The following is a 20,914-nucleotide window of genomic DNA, read 5'->3' on the forward strand; positions in this document are numbered from 1 at the left end:
GCACCACCCTAGCATTTTGGTGCCGAAACCCGGGACTCTCATACCCGCCATCTGGCTGACGGAGGAGAACGTGCTGCATTGTCGACAAGCCAGCGTCCTTTAGGGGGACCTGGAAAAGAAAGTCCTGGGAAGAGAATTTCTTCACTGGGCCAGCATCTTAGGTCTGCCTTTGTCTGCCAGAGGTGGATTGACGGGGTCCGGCAGTGCAACGGACCAGGGGTCAGGTAAGTTAAAAATTGTGTGGTGAAACGCGTAAAAGGTGCACGGGAGATAGCTTGGGTTCAAGTCCCAGGGGAAGAAACAGGCTAAGAAAAGCAGAGCTTCTTTTTCGTCCATCGAAGGAGTGCGTAGATTCTTCCCTGTCTGTTTTTCCAAGCTGAGGGATCTGTCTTGGGTTAGAGTCCCAGTGGAAGAAACGTGCTAAGAAACACGGAGCTTCTTTTTTGGTAATCCAGGAAGAGTGTAGATTTTTCTTTGTACGTTTTTCCGGCCAAAGAACAGCTTGGGTTCAAGTCCCAGTGGAAGGAACGGGCTAAGAAAAAACAGAGCTTCTTTTTCTTAATTGAAGAAGGGCGTAGATTCTTTTTTCGTCCGTTGTTCCAAGCTGTTTGCATGAATGTTGTGTGGTTGAGAGACTGCGACTGGTAGGATAAATTGACTGCAAAGAGAGTTTGGTGGAAGGTCAATTTAAACCTGCATTGAGGATCCTCAAAGAAAAGAAAAAAGAAATAAATAATTGTATAAACCTAAAATACCAAATTAAGATGGGAAACAAAACCGGTAAATCCCTAGCTCTTGAAGGAGATGAGAAGTACATGGCAGGTAAATTGTATGCAATACATGCCAAAGTGGAAGAAAAAGTATGGAGTAGAAGGGAAGTTGAAAGTTGAAGTCTGGAAGATAGTGGTTGATGTTTTGGAGGAGAGTGTAGATAGGACGACAAAGGGACAGAAAAAGAAAAGGAAAGAGAGAGAGTTGAATTGTGCTAGAATGTGGTTGAAAGCTTCACAAGAGAGAAGAGAACAAATTCAAGAGACAAAAAATGGAAAGATAAAAAGTGATGAGACCACCATTCAATTAAGATTTGGAAAATAATTCTGGGTGCACAGAGGCATCCCATTCGATGATGCAGCTGAGAGTGCTTATCAGCAACATCTTAAAAATGCGCTCCTCACTGGTTCCCCCCTCGACTTAGGCAACTGCGTGAGGAAACACTTGGTGGAAGCAGGCACTGCTTGCGTTGTGACGATTGAGAAAGGCAAATGTTCTGATGTATTTCATCTAGATGATGATAATGATCTAAATGAAGGTGCAATGATCTTCTTCCAAAGCTCCCAAAGGGGCAGAGGAAGAAGATCAGGTTCTGACAACTGTTGGAACTGTGGGAAACGTGGACACTGGTCAAAAGAGTGTCGTCGTGTGAAACAATAGAAAATCAAAGGGTGGAGGACGAGGCAGAGGAAAAGCCAAATTTTCAACATGTCAAGACCCCCCCCCTTTTCTTTTGACCGCACATGCTAATACAGAGACATTGTATGCTACATTTAATAGAAATTATTGATTGGTTGTGTTGTAAGAATATACAAACTTCCATATGAAAGCTAAATCTGAGAGATTGAGTTCTTTAAATTTGAAAACAAAGGAAGCATTCTGATTAATTTGCCGGCATTTTTTTTTGTGTGGAATTATTTGGATTGGTGGATTGTTCTATCAGGAACCTTGAGTTGAAAATGGTATGTGAATGTTGTGTGGAGAGCTTGGATGAATTGGGACCAATGTGATAGAAAGACTCCTTTTTGGAGGCTCTGTGTGAGATGCAAATGAGCATTGATGACTGAATGCCCGACTGGAGGGAAAATACAGGTTGAATGGTTGAAGTTGTTGGAGACTACTATGGAAAATTAGTTGAGCGACTTTGAAGGAAGAGTGATTTTGAGTAAGTTAAATGCTCAACGTTTGTTTGACTGATCAAAGGAACCATTTGCTACAGGACTTATCCATTCACCCAGCCCAGATCCGACCAAGACCAGAGAATCTCCTTTGAAACAGGAGGCAATAAATGGGATAGCCCCTGTCATAAATGGTCTTTGGTTAGGGCAGTGCTTCTCAAATAGTGGGGGCCCTTGGGGGGCGCGGTGCTATTCCTGGGGGGGCGCGTGTGACCCTGGGGAACAGGCTTTTTTTTTGGCAGTACTAGAATAAAGTGTAATTGCGCGTTTACTACAGCAGGGGGCAGTGGCGCTCTCATTGTTGCTTCTGTCACGTTTGCGACAGTGCAACATTTTACGACTTACAAGACAAGTTAGGATAGTCACGGTGGGGAGGGGGGGCGCGAATAGATTTCTTTTTGCTAGGGGGGGGCGTAACAGAAAATAATTGAGAAGCACTGGGTTAGGGGGAATCATTAGGAAGTGCTCAAACTCTTCTCGCAAACACCCCTATCTGCCCAGTTCAAAAGGGCAATAAAATTGACTACAAAAGTTGCAAAGAACAGACGAAGAACAGTCCTTGACCCGGCATTTGCGTTTGGCGGTCGTCGATGTGGTTCCAAGACCTGCGGCTTGTGGTTTGTCATTTGTAACGTTTGGCCGTTGTGAACTTCCCAAACAGACATAAGTGATTTGGGCTTTTGTTGTAATTGGTTAGTGGGAGGACTGCAGGAGCTTGCTCCTCCAGTGTCTCACCTGTGCCTTCCTGCCTTCCATTGTCCCCACTGAGACTGGACTGTGGAGGGGGGAGTGTGGTATTGTGGTGTGAAAAGGCTGTAGGAGCCGGCTCCTGTGGTGATTGATATTGTAATTTGATTGTGGGGGAGACTGATGTAGGTGTGGGGCTCTGGACTCTGCGGGTAGCTATTTGCTGGGTTGGCGCGGGTGGGGGACAACGGCATTGATTGTCCCAGTACTGGCCAGGCTGGGATAAATCAGTATGGAAATGCCGGGCCCCCCCCTCTTGCTTCCCTTGCTGTGGCTGCGCGTGGAGTGGGGTCGTACCCACTCCAGGGGTGTGCTGAAGGCATGGTAGCAAGTGATATTGATGCAGGGTGATGCTTAGGGAAGGTGTGACAATAGTTGCACAAAGGATAAAAGGCACTAAGGAAAGAAAAAAAGAAAAGGAAAAAGTACAACCAAAACGTCAAAATAGAGGGTGGCGTTTGCGCAGCGTTGTTTGTTGGTATTGTTTGTGAACTGTGTCTCTGCGGTTTTTGTGTTGTCTGTGTGTTGTAAGTGTGTTAAAAGGATGAAATTGGCTAATATAGGTGCACTAAAGAATTTATAAGTCTCCACCGCAAAACAAAAACGATTTTGTAAAGATAGGGAGAAAAAAAACAAAAATAAAAAAGGCGAGCGATTTGTTTATGGGCAGAAACTGGTCCACACTCCTTTAATGCCTAGCCTTGATTAAACAAAATTTGAGAGATGGAAAGAACTTGCTTTCTGGAATTGGATGATGAACAATTATGAAATACCGACATTTCAAAGCTAAATTTAAAATTTGAGAATAAGAGAGCGATTGAGTTAGTTAAAGTTAAGAAACTACAACAGTTAACTATTATATTACTTTACCGGCAGTTATTTTGTTGATTTCTTTTTTTTTTCTTCGATTGGTGGATTGGGTTGTCACATTGAGAAAGGAAAAAAAAAAACGATACGAATGGGCAGCTGTATTGAGCCATGGTGTTGTCACGTGGCGTTGACACCTGGCTCAACAGGGGGGATGGAAAGGCAGTTCAGTCAGCTTTATACAACATATGAATTTAATTCATATTCAAAACGTTTATAATTTTTTTTTTGTAGAGCTTGTTTAACATGTGCTAAATACAATCCACAGGGTTATAATGCCTGGTCATAATAGATGCATTCTCAAAATGGATTGAATTGGCTTCAAACTAAACACTGAATGCCTTAACAGTGGCAAAAACGTTATGTAAAGAAATAATACCTTGTCAACAACTGCTGTAGATGTTAAAGGATGGAATCACTATCTCTAAAATGAATGTGGATAGTTTGTTTCAGGTGACTATAAGAGTAACTGGTAAAAGAAACAATTGATTGCTAATGGCAAAACAAGCTGCAAAGACAGGAAAAATAATGAATGTCATGTGTATGGGTTGACGACCGATTCTTTATGCTGTACCGTTGCCATTGACAAAAGATTGTGTGAAATCTGTCACGTCTATTGATTGTGAAATGTGCGACAGTGTTCTAAATAATATCCGTTGAAAAAGAAAATAAAGAAAAAGAAAATAAACCATTGCTTTTAGAGAATGTAGTCAAACAAACTTTTATATGCACCGACATGCCAAGATCTGGGAAAAAGCTGGAAAAACAAAAACATAATGTCTTTAAATTTGAGAGGCGACGATGATCTGACTGAAGTTGATGCAATTGGAGTCCCCAGAGGAGTTCCTGATTAATAAGAATTAATTAACCAAATTGCAGCGGGATGGGAGTCCTCCATTTGCTGCCGTTGTACGATGAACAAGAACGTTGACAGGATAAATTATGTCCATTACAACATGCAGAAATTGGGCAAACGGACACAAGCGGGACTTGAGGCAGTGCACGAACAGCTAGCCACAACTTCCTTAATGTCAATCCAGAACCGCAATGCTCTTGTTATGTTGTTGTCTGGGAAAGGAAGGGTCTGCGCAATGTTCAGGGAACAATGCTGCACCTTCATCCAGAATGACACCGTCCCTGATGGGAGCCTGACGAAGGTGATTGCAACCTTGCAATCCCTGAACACGAGGATGAAAGAGCACAACAAGTGGATGACTGCTTTTGGGAAGTATAAAGCCCTTGTGTCCTCATTTACTGCTATACTCACCTTGTGTGGATGTTGTTGTATTCCATGTCTCCGTGCTCTGTTTAATCGTTATATCACTACAGCAATATCGCTCATGGAAGACGAAAAGGCCCGGGTATGCCTAATGTCTGAACGCCAGCATGTTGATGATAACGATGATGATGATGCAGTTTTTCCACTTGAGTTTACAGACTTTTTCCCAGATCTGTGTGTTTCCGCATGATGATGTCGCAACATTTATCCTTTTTGGTGTAAAAATATTTGTGCGCATACTTGTGATCCGACAACTGAAAATCAAGAGAAGTGGTTGTTTTTGGTAATGTAAAAATTGAGCAGATGTGTGATAAACAGGAGGGAAAAGCCTTGGCCTGCCAGACCTGTAGGCCTTGTCTTTACGAGTTTATGGCTTTCCTTTTATCTACGTTCTTCCTCTTTAGTGACAGTGTCTTTTCATCCCTGTCAGCCATATATGTGTGTTTTTGTTCCTGTAAGAGGCCTTCACTAACAATGAGCAGAGCTTATTTGCATAGGCGAAATGTTCTTATTTGGTTGAAAGAAACTTAATTCCTTTTAGTTAACTGTAGGTTTGGTTCATAGATTGTTGTTGATCAGAAATGTTTTCCTTTGCTAAGTGTTATATACAGTTTGAAGTAGCTGCGTACAAGTTATACTATATTTCCTCAATGTTTGTTTAAGGAACTGCATACCAGTTCCCTTACATTTACTTAACATTTGTTTTAGTGTTTAGGACAAGTTACTTATTATTATTGTGTTAATTTACTAAGTAGATAAAGTATAGCCAAGGTTTAGTTGCATTGTTCCACAGGAAAGCGGCAATTCAAGTTATCTGATCACACTCGAGGACGAGTCAGCCAACCATGAGAGAAGAACAGCTGGTTGAGGAAGGAGGACAGGTTCTGTGGGGGTCACGGGCCGACAATGAAGTGCTAATTCACACCACACTACATTCCTTAGCTAATCAATGTTGCTAGAGACACAATCTTCCCTCCCTTTGGTGTAGCAACGCCTCTGTAACCAGGGCAACCATAACAGTGATGAGAGGAGCAGAAGAAACATCTCAAATGACTAATGCAAAGGTTCCAGAAAAGGTGTTGTTTTTTGCTGTTTTTCCGGACGTGCTGCTGTTCTTTCGGTGGCGGATCCAGATAGGGATTTGCTCAGCAAACTACCGCGGATACGGAAGCAAAGAACGAGGTCCAGATCACCCCAACGTTCTGGCTGAAGGTCCTAAGAAGGAGGGGGACGGAGCCTGCGTCGACTGGACCCTATAAATTGGTGGAGCGCATCTCACATGCCGTCCGGCTGGCCGGCAAAGGAAATTCGTGGTATCATCTGTCCCAGTGCGCCCCAGTGAAGGGTTCCTGCAAGGAACCAGATCAGCCATCGACAGTCCCCGCCCCAGTTCATACAGAGGCAGAATAATCCTCTTCCCCCTTGGTGGCCAGGTAGTCTACCCTGAGCCACTGAAGACAACGACCACGCAGCAGATATTTCCAAGTTCTCCCCGGACGGAGCAGAGATGCGAAGGGGATGAGAATCGTGCTCACCCTCCACCAGTGGGCGTGCCAAGCCCCCAACGGCTGAACAACCACGAGCAATTTTTATCTCGAACTGTTGTTATTGATAACATTCTGGTCGCCTAAGGCAGAGGGACTGTGTGAGACTTTTCCTGCAAAATAATATCTAGCCGCAGGTTTTTAACTCACAAGATTTCGACTGGAGTATCGAGGAAAAACCTCATCTTCACTGGAAGTTATTGCTGTCATTGTATTTTCTTACTTATGTTTGACTAATCGGGGTTGACATAATCACATGATAAAACAGGAGGGATATGTTAGGGTTTGCAGAATATCTTCATCGGATGATTATGTTGGAATGTAACCTGTAATAATTTAACTAGCTTGTCCTGTCTTAACAAAAGTAGTAGACCAAAGTGCTAAGATCTTTTTAACTGATTGACTAGCTGCAGAGGAAGCAATCAAAGTTGCTTTGTTTACAGAACGTCGTAAAAGGCCCCCTGCTATGCTTTGATCAGCAGGGAAGCGGCCCTAACCCTAACCCACACCCCCACTTTCAACCCCACTCTGTTTCTCTCAAAAAATATGCACCTGATGAGGCCTGAGTCAGACCTCCATTCGACCATCGCTGTAAGCACAGCTATGAATGGACTCTCCACTTGCAGGTGTTTAAAATGACTTGCTTGTCTCCTGTGTGGTTCTTGCAAAATAAGTTAGAGTGAGCACCACCCTAACAACCCCCCCACGAGGGACACGGTCGAACGCCTTCTCCAAGTCCACAAAACACATGTGGACTGGTTGGGCGAACTGCCATGCACCCTCGAGGATCCTGCTGAGGGTGAAGAGCTGGTCCACTGTTCCACTGTCAGGACGAAAGCCACACTGTTCCTCCTGAATCCGAGGTTCGACCTCCCGACGGACCCTCCTCTCCAGCACCCCTGAATAGACCTTACCGGGGAGGCTGAGGAGTGTAATTCCCCTGTAATTGGAACAGACCCTCGGGTCCCCCTTCTTAAAGAGGGGGACCACCACCCAAGTCTGCCAATCCAGAAGCACTGTCCCCGATGTCCACGCAATGTTGTAGAGACATGTCAGCCATGACAGCCCCACAACATCCAGAGCCCTTAAGAAATACGGGCGGATCTCATCCACCCCCGGGGCCTTGCCACCCAAGAATTTTTTAACTACCTCAGTGACTTCGACCCCAGAGATTGGAGTGTCCGCCTCAGAGTCCCCAGGCCCTGCTTACACAATGGAAGGCGTGTAGGTGGAATTGAGGAGGTCCTCGAAGTATTCTCCCCACCGACACACGACGTCCCGAGCCAAGGTCAGCAGCACGCCATCTCCACTGTAAACAGTGTTGACGTTGCACTGCTTCCCCCTCCTGAGACGCCGGATGGTGGATCAGAATTCCGTCGAAGTCGTCCGGAAGTCATTCTCCATGGCCTCGCCAAACTCCTCCCACGCCCGGGTTTTTGCCTCACCAACCGCCGAAACCGCGTTACGCTTGGCCATCCGGTACCTGTCAGCTGCCTCCAGAGTCCCGCAGGCCAAAACGGCCCGATAGGACTCCTTCTTCAGCTTGACGGCATCCCTTACCGCCGGTGTCCACCAGCGAGTTCGGGGATTGCCGCCACGACAGGCACCAATGACCTTACGGCCACAGCTCTGGTCGGTCGCCTCAACAATGGAGGTGCGGAATAAGGTCCACTCTGACTCAATGTCCCCCGCCTCCCCCGCGACGTGGGGAAAGCTCTGCCGGAGGTGGGAGTTGAAGCTTTTCCTGACAGGGGATTCTGCCAGACGTTCCCAGCAGACCCTCACAGAGCGTTTGGGAAGGGGGACCCACGTTTCCTTTTCGAGCTGTGCCCGGCCGGGCCCCATGGGCGAAGGCCCGGCCACCAGACGCTCGCCTTCGAGCCCCGCCTCCAGGCCTGGCTCCAGAGGGGGGCCCCGGTGACCCGCGTCCGGGCGAGGGAAAACGAGATCCATTTATTTTTTTCATCATAAGGGGCTAATGTGAGCCGTGCTTTGTCTGGCCCCTCACCTAGGACCTGTTTGCCATGGGTGACCCTACCAGGGGCATGAAGCCCCAGACAACATGGCTCCTAGGATCATAGGGGCACGCAAACCCCTCCACTACGACAAGGTAACGACTCACGGATGACTTGCACCGATTAACTTTTTTGTTAATATACTGATGGCTACCTCTGAGCAAAAACATAAATAGTATATGTATCTGTATGTGTAGAAAAGAATATTATAATAATAAAGGAAGGATAGCGCAAATGCCGCCATTTAAAAAAAAACACAACTGAGCATGTTTAGTATTTGAAAACTCAAGCAAAGCATCCAAACTGAAGCAAAATTTGTTGTAAATAAAATGTTCATTCAGAAATGTCCACCCATCCATTATCTAAATGGCTTGTCCACGCAGGGGTTGCAGGCGTGCTGGAGCCTATCCCAGGAGTTATCGGGCAGTAGACACCCTGAACTGGTTGCCAGCCAACTGCAGCATTAAGAAATGTGTTTGTGTAAAGGGCCTTTGGGAACCAAGGTTGTACCGTATCGTCTGTATCTCTGAATCAAATATTTAAAAAAGCAGCTGTTGGGGAAGTGGTAATTGGAAAATTTACATAGAGTAAAGCAGCAAAATATGCCAGGAGAATTTGACAGTTATTTCTAAGGACAGTGTAAAATGAGTTTGAAATTATTTGGGAATGAAGGAGTTTATCAATTGGGATTCTTGAAATTCACATTTTAGATTACCGTATTTTCCGTAATATAAACCACAACATTTTGCACAAGCTTTGAACCCTGCGGCTTGTAGCGTATCTATGGATTTTTCGGGATTTTTGTGACGTCTAATACACTTATACACTTGTTAGTAAAAACGTTGTGCTGATGTGCGGCACCGCTTTGCTTGGCGGAAGGATATACGACCAGACACATGGTCACTGGGGAGAAGAGTGGTGTGTTGATTTGATGGCATGTCCATCCGTCAGGCAAATGGTGCCGCACAACTGACACGAACAACAGAGAATGAGATCAAGACGGACGTTACTGGAGAAAGGAAGCTTTTATACACAAACCCTCATTATGGGGGACTAAAGAAATGCATATGATGCAGCTTTTAAGTTAACGGCAGTCAATTTGGCTCTTAATTAAGGAAATAGAGCTGCTGCATCTACTGTGGAGGTTTCCTCCGGCCACTAGAGGGCAATGGGCTATTGTTGATGACTTCTCGTTGCGTCACTCCCCCTTCACACGAGCTGCCCCTGTGCCTCTCCGCCGACAGCGTGAGGAGGGCGCTTGCCGCTATCAACATCCGTAAGGCGGCGGGCCCTGACAACATCCCGGGTTGTGCGCTGAAGGACTGCGCTGGTGAGCTGACGAATGTCTTCACGGACATCTTTAAAACTTCCCTGCAGCAGGCCATCGTCCTGTCGTGTTACAAAGCTGCCACCATCGTACCTGTGCCGAAGAAACCCGCTCCGTCCTGCTTCAATGACTACGGCCCCGTGGCACTTACGCCCATTATCATGAAGTGCTTTGAGCGGCTTGTCTTGGAGCACATCCGATCCGTCCTCCCCCCCACCATTGACCCCTTCCAGTTCGCGTACCGAGCCAAACGGTCCTCTGAGAATGCAATCTGCTCTGCCCTCCACTCAGTTCTCACCCACCTGGAGAGAAGGGACTCGTATGTGAGATTGCTGTTTGTGGACTTCAGTTCTGCCTTCAACACCATTGTGCCACAACGCCTCATCAGCAAACTTGACACGCTGGGCCTCAGTACCTACCTCTGCAACTGGCTACTGGACTTCCTCTGTCAGAGGCCACAGGTGGTATGTGTTGGCGACAAAATCTCCGCCAGCATCACGCTGAGCACGGGGGGCCCCCAAGGCTGCGTGCTCAGTCCGCTGCTCTTCACCCTCCTGACGCACGACTGCACTGCAACCTACAGCGACAACCGCATAGTGAAGTTTGCTGACGACATGACTCTGGTTGGTCTCATCACCAAGGGAGACGAGACTCAATACAGGCTGGAGGTTGACCTTCTGACCACGTGGTGCAGGGACAACAACCTCCTGCTGAACGTCAACAAGACCAAGGAGATTGTTGTGGACTTCCGGAAGGGTCACACCCAACACCTGCCGCTGACCATCAACGGTGCTGTGGTGGAGAGAGTGAGCAGCGCCAAGTTCCTGGGGGTGCACATCAGTGAGGATCTCTCCTGGTCCACCAACACCGCAGCACTGGCAAAGAAAGCCCAGCGCTGCCTGTACTTCCTGCGGAAACTCAGGCGAGCGAGCGCTCCTCCGGCCGTCATGACTACATTTTACCGCGGCACCATTGAGAGCGTCCTCTCCAGCTGTATTGCTGTTTGGGGTGGCGGCTGCACTGACTCCAACTTGAAGGCCCTGCAGCACATAGTGAACACGGCTGGTAAGATTATTGGTGCTCCGCTCCCCTCCTTGAAGGACATTTACACCTCCCATCTCACCCGCAAGGCGACCACGATTGTGAGTGATGTGAGTCACCCCGCACACTCTTTGTTTGAGATTCTGCCCTCTGGGAAGAGGTACAGGAGCCTGCGCTCCCGCACCACCAGACTCTCCAACAGCTTCATACTCCAGGCTGTTAGGATCCTGAACTCGCCCCTCCTTTCTGCGTAGCGTCCTGTACTTTGCGCTATGCTTACTGTCAGCTGTACGCACACTGGCTCAGTTTTGCTCCTCTTATTTATTGGGTTAATTGTTTATTAAGCCGTGTCAGAAAGTTCGGTGCGTGTACGTACTCAGTAGTACGGACATGGCGCACTCGCGCTCTATTTGTATCAGTGCCAAATTTAGAGTGTGGGCTGTGACGACAGCATTCTTGTAATTCGCGCGCGGAGCTTTCAGATACAGTTTTATGCTAAAGCCACCCACAAACCTTCCCCTGGAATCCTTCCATTAAAATGAGTTGCCCAAGGAAAAGCAAGGTGGACACAGTGCCGAGTGTTTAAATAAGAGTGCCCAATTTGGCTCGACGTACGCGACGTGACGTTCAGCCACATGAACATCAACATCAACCCGTCACAGATCGAGGTAAACGGACCAACACCTCGGATCTCTCCTAAGAATTGCCACAACAAATTTTACTCCAGACTATGACGCACTAGCAGAAAAGGGAGACCAACAACACTGTTTCCACTGAAAATGCAGGGGAGGCTCTCAAGTTTGTTGTAAAAAAATGCATTTTGAATATGATTTGTACACATACCAGGGATTGAAACTAGCGGCCATTCTCATTTGCAAACATTGAAGGATGCTCAAGGACATTGATGCACCACCTGTTTGCGACTAATCTTAACCTGTAAAATTCTTAAGGCTTACTTTAAGGAAGTGTTTCCCGTTTCCTCACCTCTGTTACCAGGTGTTTGTGAGTTAAAACTCTGCTCTGATTTTCAGATACCCCTCATCGCGTTGCCGTTTTGATTACTTTATTTGGACGTATGCTTTCACCGATTCTTCAAGATGATATATTTGGTCAGAATGTTTGCCGTTTGATGTGATCTCATAAGATAAACATCTTTCATTAATCTGACCTGCAGGCACTGAAGTGATGGAGACTGTTATTCATAATAACAGTGTCGTATTTTATGAGAATCACTGAAAGCAGTTTTTTAGTGAATTATTATTATTTTTTAATGCTGTTAATAAATGCATTTGTTTTCCAAAAACCTTTTTTGAATATCCATGCTTTACTACCTATAAAGGCCAAAACCTTTTATGCAATGACCTTTACAGGTCGTTTATATTACTTCACTCAAACACTACATCCATCTGCTCCTGGTTCGGCCCTCCGGTCCAAATTTAGAACCCAGTTTGGCCCGCAAGTCAAAAGGTTTGCCCACCCCTGGCATAGACACTTGAAAAATTAGAAGGAACATTGGTCGTCACTGAGATTTACACGTTTGTATGTTTGCAGAGCTCCTTCATCTCTGTCAATAAATGTTAATAAAAGGCATGTGTCCCCAAAGAACCATTTATTTCCTGACAATCTTCTTTGTGTATATTCTTACAAATGGTAATTAAACATTAAAACACCTGCGGCTTATAGTCCGGTGTGGTTTACATATGATCAAAACAAGAGTTTGCCCTAATATTAGCTGCTGCATCTTATAATCAGGTGCAGTTTATAGTCCAGAAATTACGGTAGTCATTGTATTCCTACTCTTCTTTAAAGAATTTTTTTTATTGCGGTGAGTATGAGGCTGATTTGGTGATGGTTGAATTATATTATTTTGCATTATATTATCAATATGCCTTACAAACTGTATTACTTTAGCAATGTAGATATTGACAACAGATGCATGCTGAAAAAAATATGGTGAAAAGCAAAGAATGGGGAAAGCCCGGTGTGAAGAAGAAAAAGTGTACAGTACCTTTTACTCGAATATCTGGATTGTGAGCTTTTTTAAAAGGAAGGGCAGAAAAAAAGAAAGAAAGAAAGACAGAAAGAAAGAAAGAAAGAAAGAAAGAAAGACAGAAAGACAGAAAGACAGAAAGAAAGAAAGAAAGAAAGAAAGAAAGAAAGAAAGAAAGAAAGAAAGAAAGAAAGAAAGAAAGAAAGAAAGAAAGAAAGAAAGAAAGAAAGAAAGAAAGAAAGAAAGAAAGAAAGTTTAGCTACACAGCATGTGATGTAAGAAGTAAATATCAAATTAGACACATGTAAGTTTGAGAAAACAATTAAAGGTATGTTAATTAAAAAACATTTGTACTGTCAATCACAGGGCCCCACTGAAGCACATCCTAACCAAGACATAAAGTTTATAAACCTGTAATTGTTAAAACACAAATTTAATTGGTGATGGTGTCAGCAGTGCCCTACAACAAAAATAATAACTAATGGGAAAACAATCCCAATTTCCGTGATGCGCGCGTTCTGTTTAGAAATGGAAGGATTGAAGAACAAGTCTTGTTAGTTTTACGTGTAGCTGATTGTCAGCTTCAGTGTACAACCCCTCTAAACAAACAGGGGGCTTGTTGGCTAAGCACTAAATGGATTTCTCCTTATCTCATTGTTGTTCTTTCGTGGCATCCTGCACCCTGTGAGTCAGTTTGAATGGGAGTGTCTAAGTGATAATAACTGAAGCCAATTTGCAGCAATTTGACAGTGAAACTATGGCTGTCAGTCTGTTTGACACTGAATAGGATTTTAAGTGGTGGCTTTGGCGATGCAGTGCCAAATGTTTAAGCTTGTTAACTGGTGTCCAGCTGTAAACCTTTGTGTCTCACTATTTCTTTTTGCATTCCCACTGTCAGAATTGTTAGAACTACTCATGTCATTTTGTAAACATATTCTGCTACAGTAACAACCATGGTGCGGTATTTAAAAGATGAGGTTGAATCACTGTGGTCCGTTATTAAGTTTGAGAGAAATGGGAAGAACAGCCTATGTGCTCTTACTCAAAGTTATGTTCTGACCACAAATAGAAAGACATTGCCATTTACTGAAACATCTAGTTTCAATGGTGGGATACACTCTATTGCACTAATATGATGATGTCATGCCTGATCATTGGGGATGGGAATCGAGAACCGGTTATTTTTGTGAGCCAGTTTCAACTTTATCAATTCCTTGCTGTTTGCTATTTTGCTCCAAACTCCCTTAGCGATTCCAGTCAGCACAAATCACGTCACTACGCATGTTAGCGATGTAAACAATGATGGCACCTGTGACGGAGAAGTGCTCCAAAGTTTGGTTACATTTCGCTAAGAAGGATGAGAAGAGAGCGACGTGCAAACCTTGCAATGTTGAAATGTCAATAAAGGGAGGAAATACCTCTAATATGCAAAACACAGCATGCCATTAGTTTAACGGAATGTCGCGTGTTTGATCCGCTGCGGAGGGTCAGTCAACAACCTAGCACCAGCGGCAACATTAGCCCGAGCCCGACGTGCAGTTTTACTGCAGGTAACTAACTAACGCTGCTTTTCGTGCAAGCTCTATTTCTATAATTGTAAAATATGTCATGCAAAACGCGTCTCATGTTTTGTTTTAGATGACGACGAGAGACCCCGAGACCTGATCTCGAGCTTATCCATTCACGGAGGCAGGGAGGAGCAACATTTCTATGGAAAGGGCTGAGAAATGTCATCGTGCAGTGACAAACTTTGTAGTTAAATGCTTGCACCCATTTGTCACTCAAGAAGCCCCTGATATTCTGTAGATGATGATTTCTATTGTAGGAGAATATTTGCATTCTTCACTCTTTTTTTGGTTTGTAATGTCATAATTACATAAAAGTGCAGCATATAAAATAAAATGATCATAATTGTTTATGTGCGTCTTTTATCCACAAATGAGGATCAATAAGAGAATCGATAAAGACTTGAATTGTTAAACAGAATTGAAAATGGAATTGGAATTGTATAAATCTTATCAAGCGCATCTGTGAGACATCTGGAAATGGAGGGTCACGGGTTTAAGACCTGCTACAGAAAAACGTGTGTGTTTGTGTTCGTATGTGTGCATATGTGTGTGTATGTGCAATCAATTTACCAATATTACAGTGCTCTCCAGTCCAGCCCTGGTCACACTCACACTTCCCCTCCTTACACACACCGTTCTTGCTACACAGTGGGTGACAGGCCTTCTGATCACATACGGTTCCAGTCCATCCCTCCTCGCACCGACACAGACCACCGTAACAAATACCATGACTTCCACAGTCCACTTCACACACCTCTGTTGAGAGAATGCACATATATTACATGATTAATAATTATTAATCATTAATAATTCAACTGTACATCAACATCAGGAGCAACCGCTGGTTAAGGGTCTTTGGTGGGGTTATGGTGCAATAAGACCACTATCCTCCTACTTCCAAATACTGCATACATTCAGGAAACAGTATGTATTCTAAATGGTGGCAGGTAATTGCTGTCTCCCACTGAACATGAGTTTGAATGAATTTTAAAGATTGCCACAAACCCAGATATGAGAGTAAACACTTGTTTTTTGTCAGTTGTTTATTTTCCCTTTCTGTCACTAAGAGTTTAGTTTTTTGTGGTTGTTTTAATTTGAGTAGTATAGGTTAAAGATCATAAATAGTGAAACAAGTTGCAAAATTATTTATCTTGATCTCATTTGGCAAAACATTTAACTTCGAAACAAGGATGTACATTTTATATCCACTGTACAGTATGTTGTATTTTTAACAGCCATGAGATTTTAGGTGGCGTATTTGCCGTAAACTTCAGTAGTCTATGTTACAAGCTGTACAGGCTGATGTCAGGTGAGATTTTCCTAGTCTAGATGCGTGGGTAATGATGTCATGGCATAGCATACTATATGTACGTACCTGAATATGAAAATACTTGCTAAACTATATTATCACAAGAATCTAAATCGTAGGATATACATTTTCTCACTTGTGTTCGCCTTACAAATATATTTATCTTTGGGTTAACATCTTCCTAAGAGGAATCTGCTGTGTAACTGCTATATATTTTATTTCTGATATCACTCCTGATGCGTGCCAATTAATTCTGATTAGCACATTATGATGTTTGTACCCAGATAAGGCACATACAGTAAACACACACTTGGACATATGGTCATTATATGACATGCTTATGATACACACCCAATGAGCAATCTGGCCCAGTCCAATTCTGGTCACAGGTACAGGTGCTGGTTTCTGTGTTATATGTGCCATGACCTGAACACTGGTCCGGACACATAGCCTTGGCAATTTCACAGCTGGCTCCACCCCAGCCTGGCTGACAGTGACACTCACCATGAATACATACCCCGTGAGCTGAACAACTAGGATCTATGCAATCCACTGGAAGCAAAGAAATCAAGAGATAGATTTAAACTTAGGCATGATGTCAACTGTTCCATAGTTACCAGCACAACAGGAAGGTACATACAGAGGATGAGCTAAAATCTCAGTTGCATATTCTTGCATAATATAAAATAATGTATAAGTAATGCCAAGCAATGTGGTCAGTGAAGGCCTAGACCCAATGAAGGATCTATAAATCAATTTCCATAGATGGCGGTAATATGTCTCTCATTACATAAGTAATGTTCACCAATATCCACTTTTTTTTTTAAATGTAATTTGTTTGTTGAAATTCTCATGGAAATCCTACAGCACATGCCATATTTAACATCATATGCAGACACAGCAGTAGTGAATAGGAATAAAGCACACGGATAAACGGACAGATGCACACGCGTGCACATACACAAACACCCACAGAAATTCACAATTTAAATTTTTACAGGGAGATTCTCCTCAATCACTCTCTCCTTCTATTTTGTTGACTCATACAGGCACAAAACATGAGCAAAATAGATGATTGGATTAATCTGAAGCAAATTTAGTTAAGGTCTCCGGTGACTGTGGATACTGAACATGTGTGCATGTCTAAAATGATGAGTACCCAGTCCTTCAGTGACCACTGCACATACATTGTTTAGATCAAGGTGATTGTTGTTAATAAAAAAAAACACAGAAAAAAAACTAAAATAAAATATCAATAAAAAACATTTTGATAATGTGATGCCCCGTGACAATGAAACCTGGCGCATCTTGATCCACTTGATCTTCTCCAAATTTTACACATTTGATGATAGTCTAGCGCTGAAGACTTATTTTTCATCGTATTGGGAGCACCATCTTTTTTTATCCTGTGATGGTTTTTCCCTAGCGGGTCAACCAGATCGACTTAATACTTATTCGGGAGGGTGTTTAGGCTTTCATGATACTGAAACACAAATTTGCGAGTTTTCATGAAAGACTGTTACCATGGCAACACAGAGTTGTCCAAGAAACCAACGCGCTAAGATGGAGGGTCTAAACATACACAAAACTCATTAAACTTTGCACACACATCAGGCTTGGAAAAATCATCAATGTTTTATTCCTTTATTGTGCATTTACAAAAAAAAAATGTCTCAGTGGTACCTGCTGATTGTTTTTAACAAAGCAGCCTTGGTTGTACGTTTCAGCGAGATCTGTAAAATTTTTGTTGTATATATAATAACGCAAGCGCAACAAAATTGTCTCTTGGAGCCATATGCTAAACCTAACAGGAAGTTGGCCATTTTGAGTACACTTTAAAATTCGGCATAGGTTTGACGTTAAAATCTACAGTAACATATCCACCTAATTCTATCTCTCTAAAATTTCTCACATTTGATGACAGTCCAAGCCGGAAGACATCTATGAACTTATTTTTCATAGAAACAGTCGCTCCACCTAGTGGCTATAGAAAATAAATGTTTTGCTTTTTGAAGTTTTTCTGCTAGTGGGTTAACCAGATCTATTTTTTATTTGCCCAGAAGAGTGTTTAGGCCTTCATGGTGAGGACTGTGAGGAAATGGACAGTGGAGTAAGGACCTCCAAGCCTGCTTTGACTGCACCGATTGGGGTGTTTTTAAAGTTGCAACTTCAGACCTGCATGAACTCACCGATACTGTAACATCATACATCAGCTTTTGTGAGGACTTGTGTGTGGAGACTAAGACCTTCTGCATGTACAGTGACAACAAACCGTGGTTTACACCAAACCTCAGGATGCTGCGCAAAGCCAAGGAGGAGGCCTACAGGAGTGGGGACCGTAACTTGTTCAGGCAGGCCAGGAACACACTGACCCGAGAGATCAGGAAAGCTAAGAGGAGCTATGGGGAGAGTCTGGACTCTCTGCCAATCCTGATCCCTCAGCAGTGTGGAAAGGCCTGCAGAGCATCACGGGTTTCAAGAAACCAACAGTCCTGTGGAGAACACAAGGCTTGCAAACCAGCTAAACAGGTTTTATTGCAGGTTTGAATGGTCCACACACACAACAGGACCACCTGGATCACACCTTGCCCCACAACCTCCCTGTTCACATCTCCATCGATGTTATCACCTACTCCTACCAAGGCCACTTCTGTTCCTCCTCATTGGCCTTACAGATGCGCCATCGAGCTTCTGCCGGGCACTTTCCCTTCAAAGGGTCGACTCTCCAGTCCAGAGCGTAGGGTCATGGAGGAATACATCCAGGATTTGCTTGCAGCCGGCATCATTTGCCTGCCAGCCTCTCCTACCAGTGTGGGGTTCTTCTTTGTCGGAAAGAAAGACGGCTCACTTTGCCCATGCATTGATTACCGGGTTCTCATTGAGATTACAGTATACAATTACAGTTGCTACCCACTGCCTCTCCTCTCGTGGGCATTTGAAAGTCCCTAAGGTGCTACCATTTTCACCAAGCTGGACCTCCGGAATGCTTACCAGTTGGTGTGGATCAGAGAGGGGGACGAGTGGAAGACTGTGTTCAATACTCCCAGCAGCCACTATGAGTACCTGGTGGTGCCATTCCGTCTGACCAACGCCCCTGCAGTATTCCAGGCATTGGTCAACGATGTGCTCCGAGACATGCTGAATGACTGTTTGTCTGCCTAGACCAGTGTTTCCCCAACCACTGTGCTGCAGAACACTGGTGTGCTGTGAGAGATATTCAGCTGTGCCCAGACAGAACCCTGATTTGAAAGCCGCACATCCTAACCATCTGTCCGTCCTCGACCATGCTCTGAACACCGCCCGTCCTGACCATCGGACAGTCCTCAACCACCTGACCATCTGCTTGTCCCCAACCACGATTACATGCCACATCCTGCTGCCCTGCGCGCTTGCTCTGCTGTTCTCTCCACCAGATTGGTTCCAGACACCAGCCAGCTCGCCCCTCTAAAGCCAGAAACCAGCGGTGGCTCTTTCCCAGTCATCCGCTGGTTCCCGCTCAGCTGCCCAGTTACACCAGCCTAGCCCGCATTCCCACCTTCCACTTCCACTTCCTTCAATAAAGTCTACATCATGCTGCACTTGGTTGTCCACCATTGTTTGTCACACATTTTTGGGCCTTTATATAGATCATATTTTGAGTGCTTCTAGATGTTTTGTCAATTTGTCTTGAAACTGTGGGTGGTCATGACAACAAAGTCCAACGAAAGCTTTTTATTTTGTGTAACATGATTGCTGTGGCAGGACACTGTTTGCTTACCGGCCTCCGGAAAGACAGAAAAAACACTAAAATTCTGTTATACACATACACATACACATACATGTAATTCTAATCAAAATTAAAATGGTTACATTATTTGTACACTAGTTGACAACAGTGGATAAACGTAGGGAATATTTATAACAGTTAAGAGTTGCTTTTTGATGACAGTAGTAGTTGTGGTTAACCTAGTTTCACGACTTGCATGACGAACTAATAATTTTGAAATGTTACTTAAAACATTGCCTGTACAATTACTACAGGTTATACGAACTCTCTCCCCCCTCCCCCCTCGGCTGCATAATGTCCTGGCCTTGCACCATATTGGCTGCCTTGCACTACTCCTCCTGTACTTTTGCGCTATATTCTGACTGTCTGCTGGATAAACAATTACTCCATTTCAACCATGTTGCTCTTATTCATTCATTCATTCATTCATTCATTCATTCATTCATTCATTCATTCATTCATTCATTCATTCATCCATTCATCCATTCATCCATTCATCCATTCATTCATTCATTCATTCATTCATTCATTCATTCATCCATTCATCCATTCATCCATCCATCCATCCATTCATCCATTCATCCCTTCATTCATTCATTCATTCATTCATTCATCCATCCATCCATCCATCCATCCATCCATCCATCCATCCATCCATCCATTCATTCATTCATTCATCCATCCATTCATTCATTCATTTATTTATTTATTTATTTATTTATTTATTTATTTATTTATTATTCATTGCTCTTATTTATTCATTGTATGTGCCTTCTTGTTTTAACTTTTTGTTTTTACTGTTTGTTTTTACTTTTGTTACTTGAATGTTTTGTTTGTCCGTGGACCAATATAATATAATACACGGCTCAAAAAAATTAAAGGAACACTTTGAAAACCCATCAGATTTCAATGGTGACATTTTTGGGGGGGGATATCTATACTGATATGGACAGTTTAATGTCTCAGGAAACAAGATGATGCCACATCTTTTGATGGAAATAAAAGTTTTCAACCTACAGAGGGCTCAGTATAGGGACACCCTAAAAATCAAAGTGAAAAAATGATATGGCAGGCTCGTCCTTTTTGCCTAAATTCAATTTCTGCAACTCAAAATTATTTTCAATATCTTGTGTGGTCCCCACGAGCTTGTATGCATGCTTGAGAACGTCGCGGCATGCTCCTAATGAGACGACGGGTGGTGTCTTGTGTGATGTCCTCCCAGATCTGTCTAAGGGCATCAGTGAGCTCCTGTAAATTCTGAGGTGCAACCTGGCGGCGTATGATGGACCGAAACATTATGTCCCAGAGGTGTTCTATCGGGTTTAGATCAGGTGATCGTGAGGGCCTTTCAATTGTGTCAATTCCTTCATCCTCCAGATACTGTCCGCATACTCTTGCTACAATAGGCATTGTTGTGGATCAGGAGGAACCCAGGACCTACTGCACCAGCATTGGGTCTGACCATGGGACCAAGGAGTTCATCCCGATACCTAATGGCAGTCAGACTGCCGT

General features: G+C 43.9%; 1 protein-coding gene across 7 annotated transcripts in view; it reads right to left on the bottom strand.

The window, feature by feature from the left end:
* The window catches only part of LOC133152007 (teneurin-3-like), a 490,458-nt gene that overhangs the window by 163,589 nt on the left and 305,955 nt on the right, over window positions 1-20,914 (bottom strand). For all 7 annotated transcript variants that reach the window (XM_061275473.1, XM_061275476.1, XM_061275475.1 and 4 more), the window contains exons 15-16: window positions 15,988-16,188; window positions 14,898-15,083 (exon numbers count right to left, since the gene is read on the bottom strand). In XM_061275473.1, the coding sequence (XP_061131457.1) occupies window positions 14,898-15,083; window positions 15,988-16,188 (387 nt within the window). The remainder of the gene's footprint in view (window positions 1-14,897; window positions 15,084-15,987; window positions 16,189-20,914) is intronic.

The sequence above is a fragment of the Syngnathus typhle genome, linkage group LG3 (genome assembly GCF_033458585.1).
Source record: "Syngnathus typhle isolate RoL2023-S1 ecotype Sweden linkage group LG3, RoL_Styp_1.0, whole genome shotgun sequence".
Lineage (NCBI taxonomy): Eukaryota > Metazoa > Chordata > Actinopteri > Syngnathiformes > Syngnathidae > Syngnathus > Syngnathus typhle.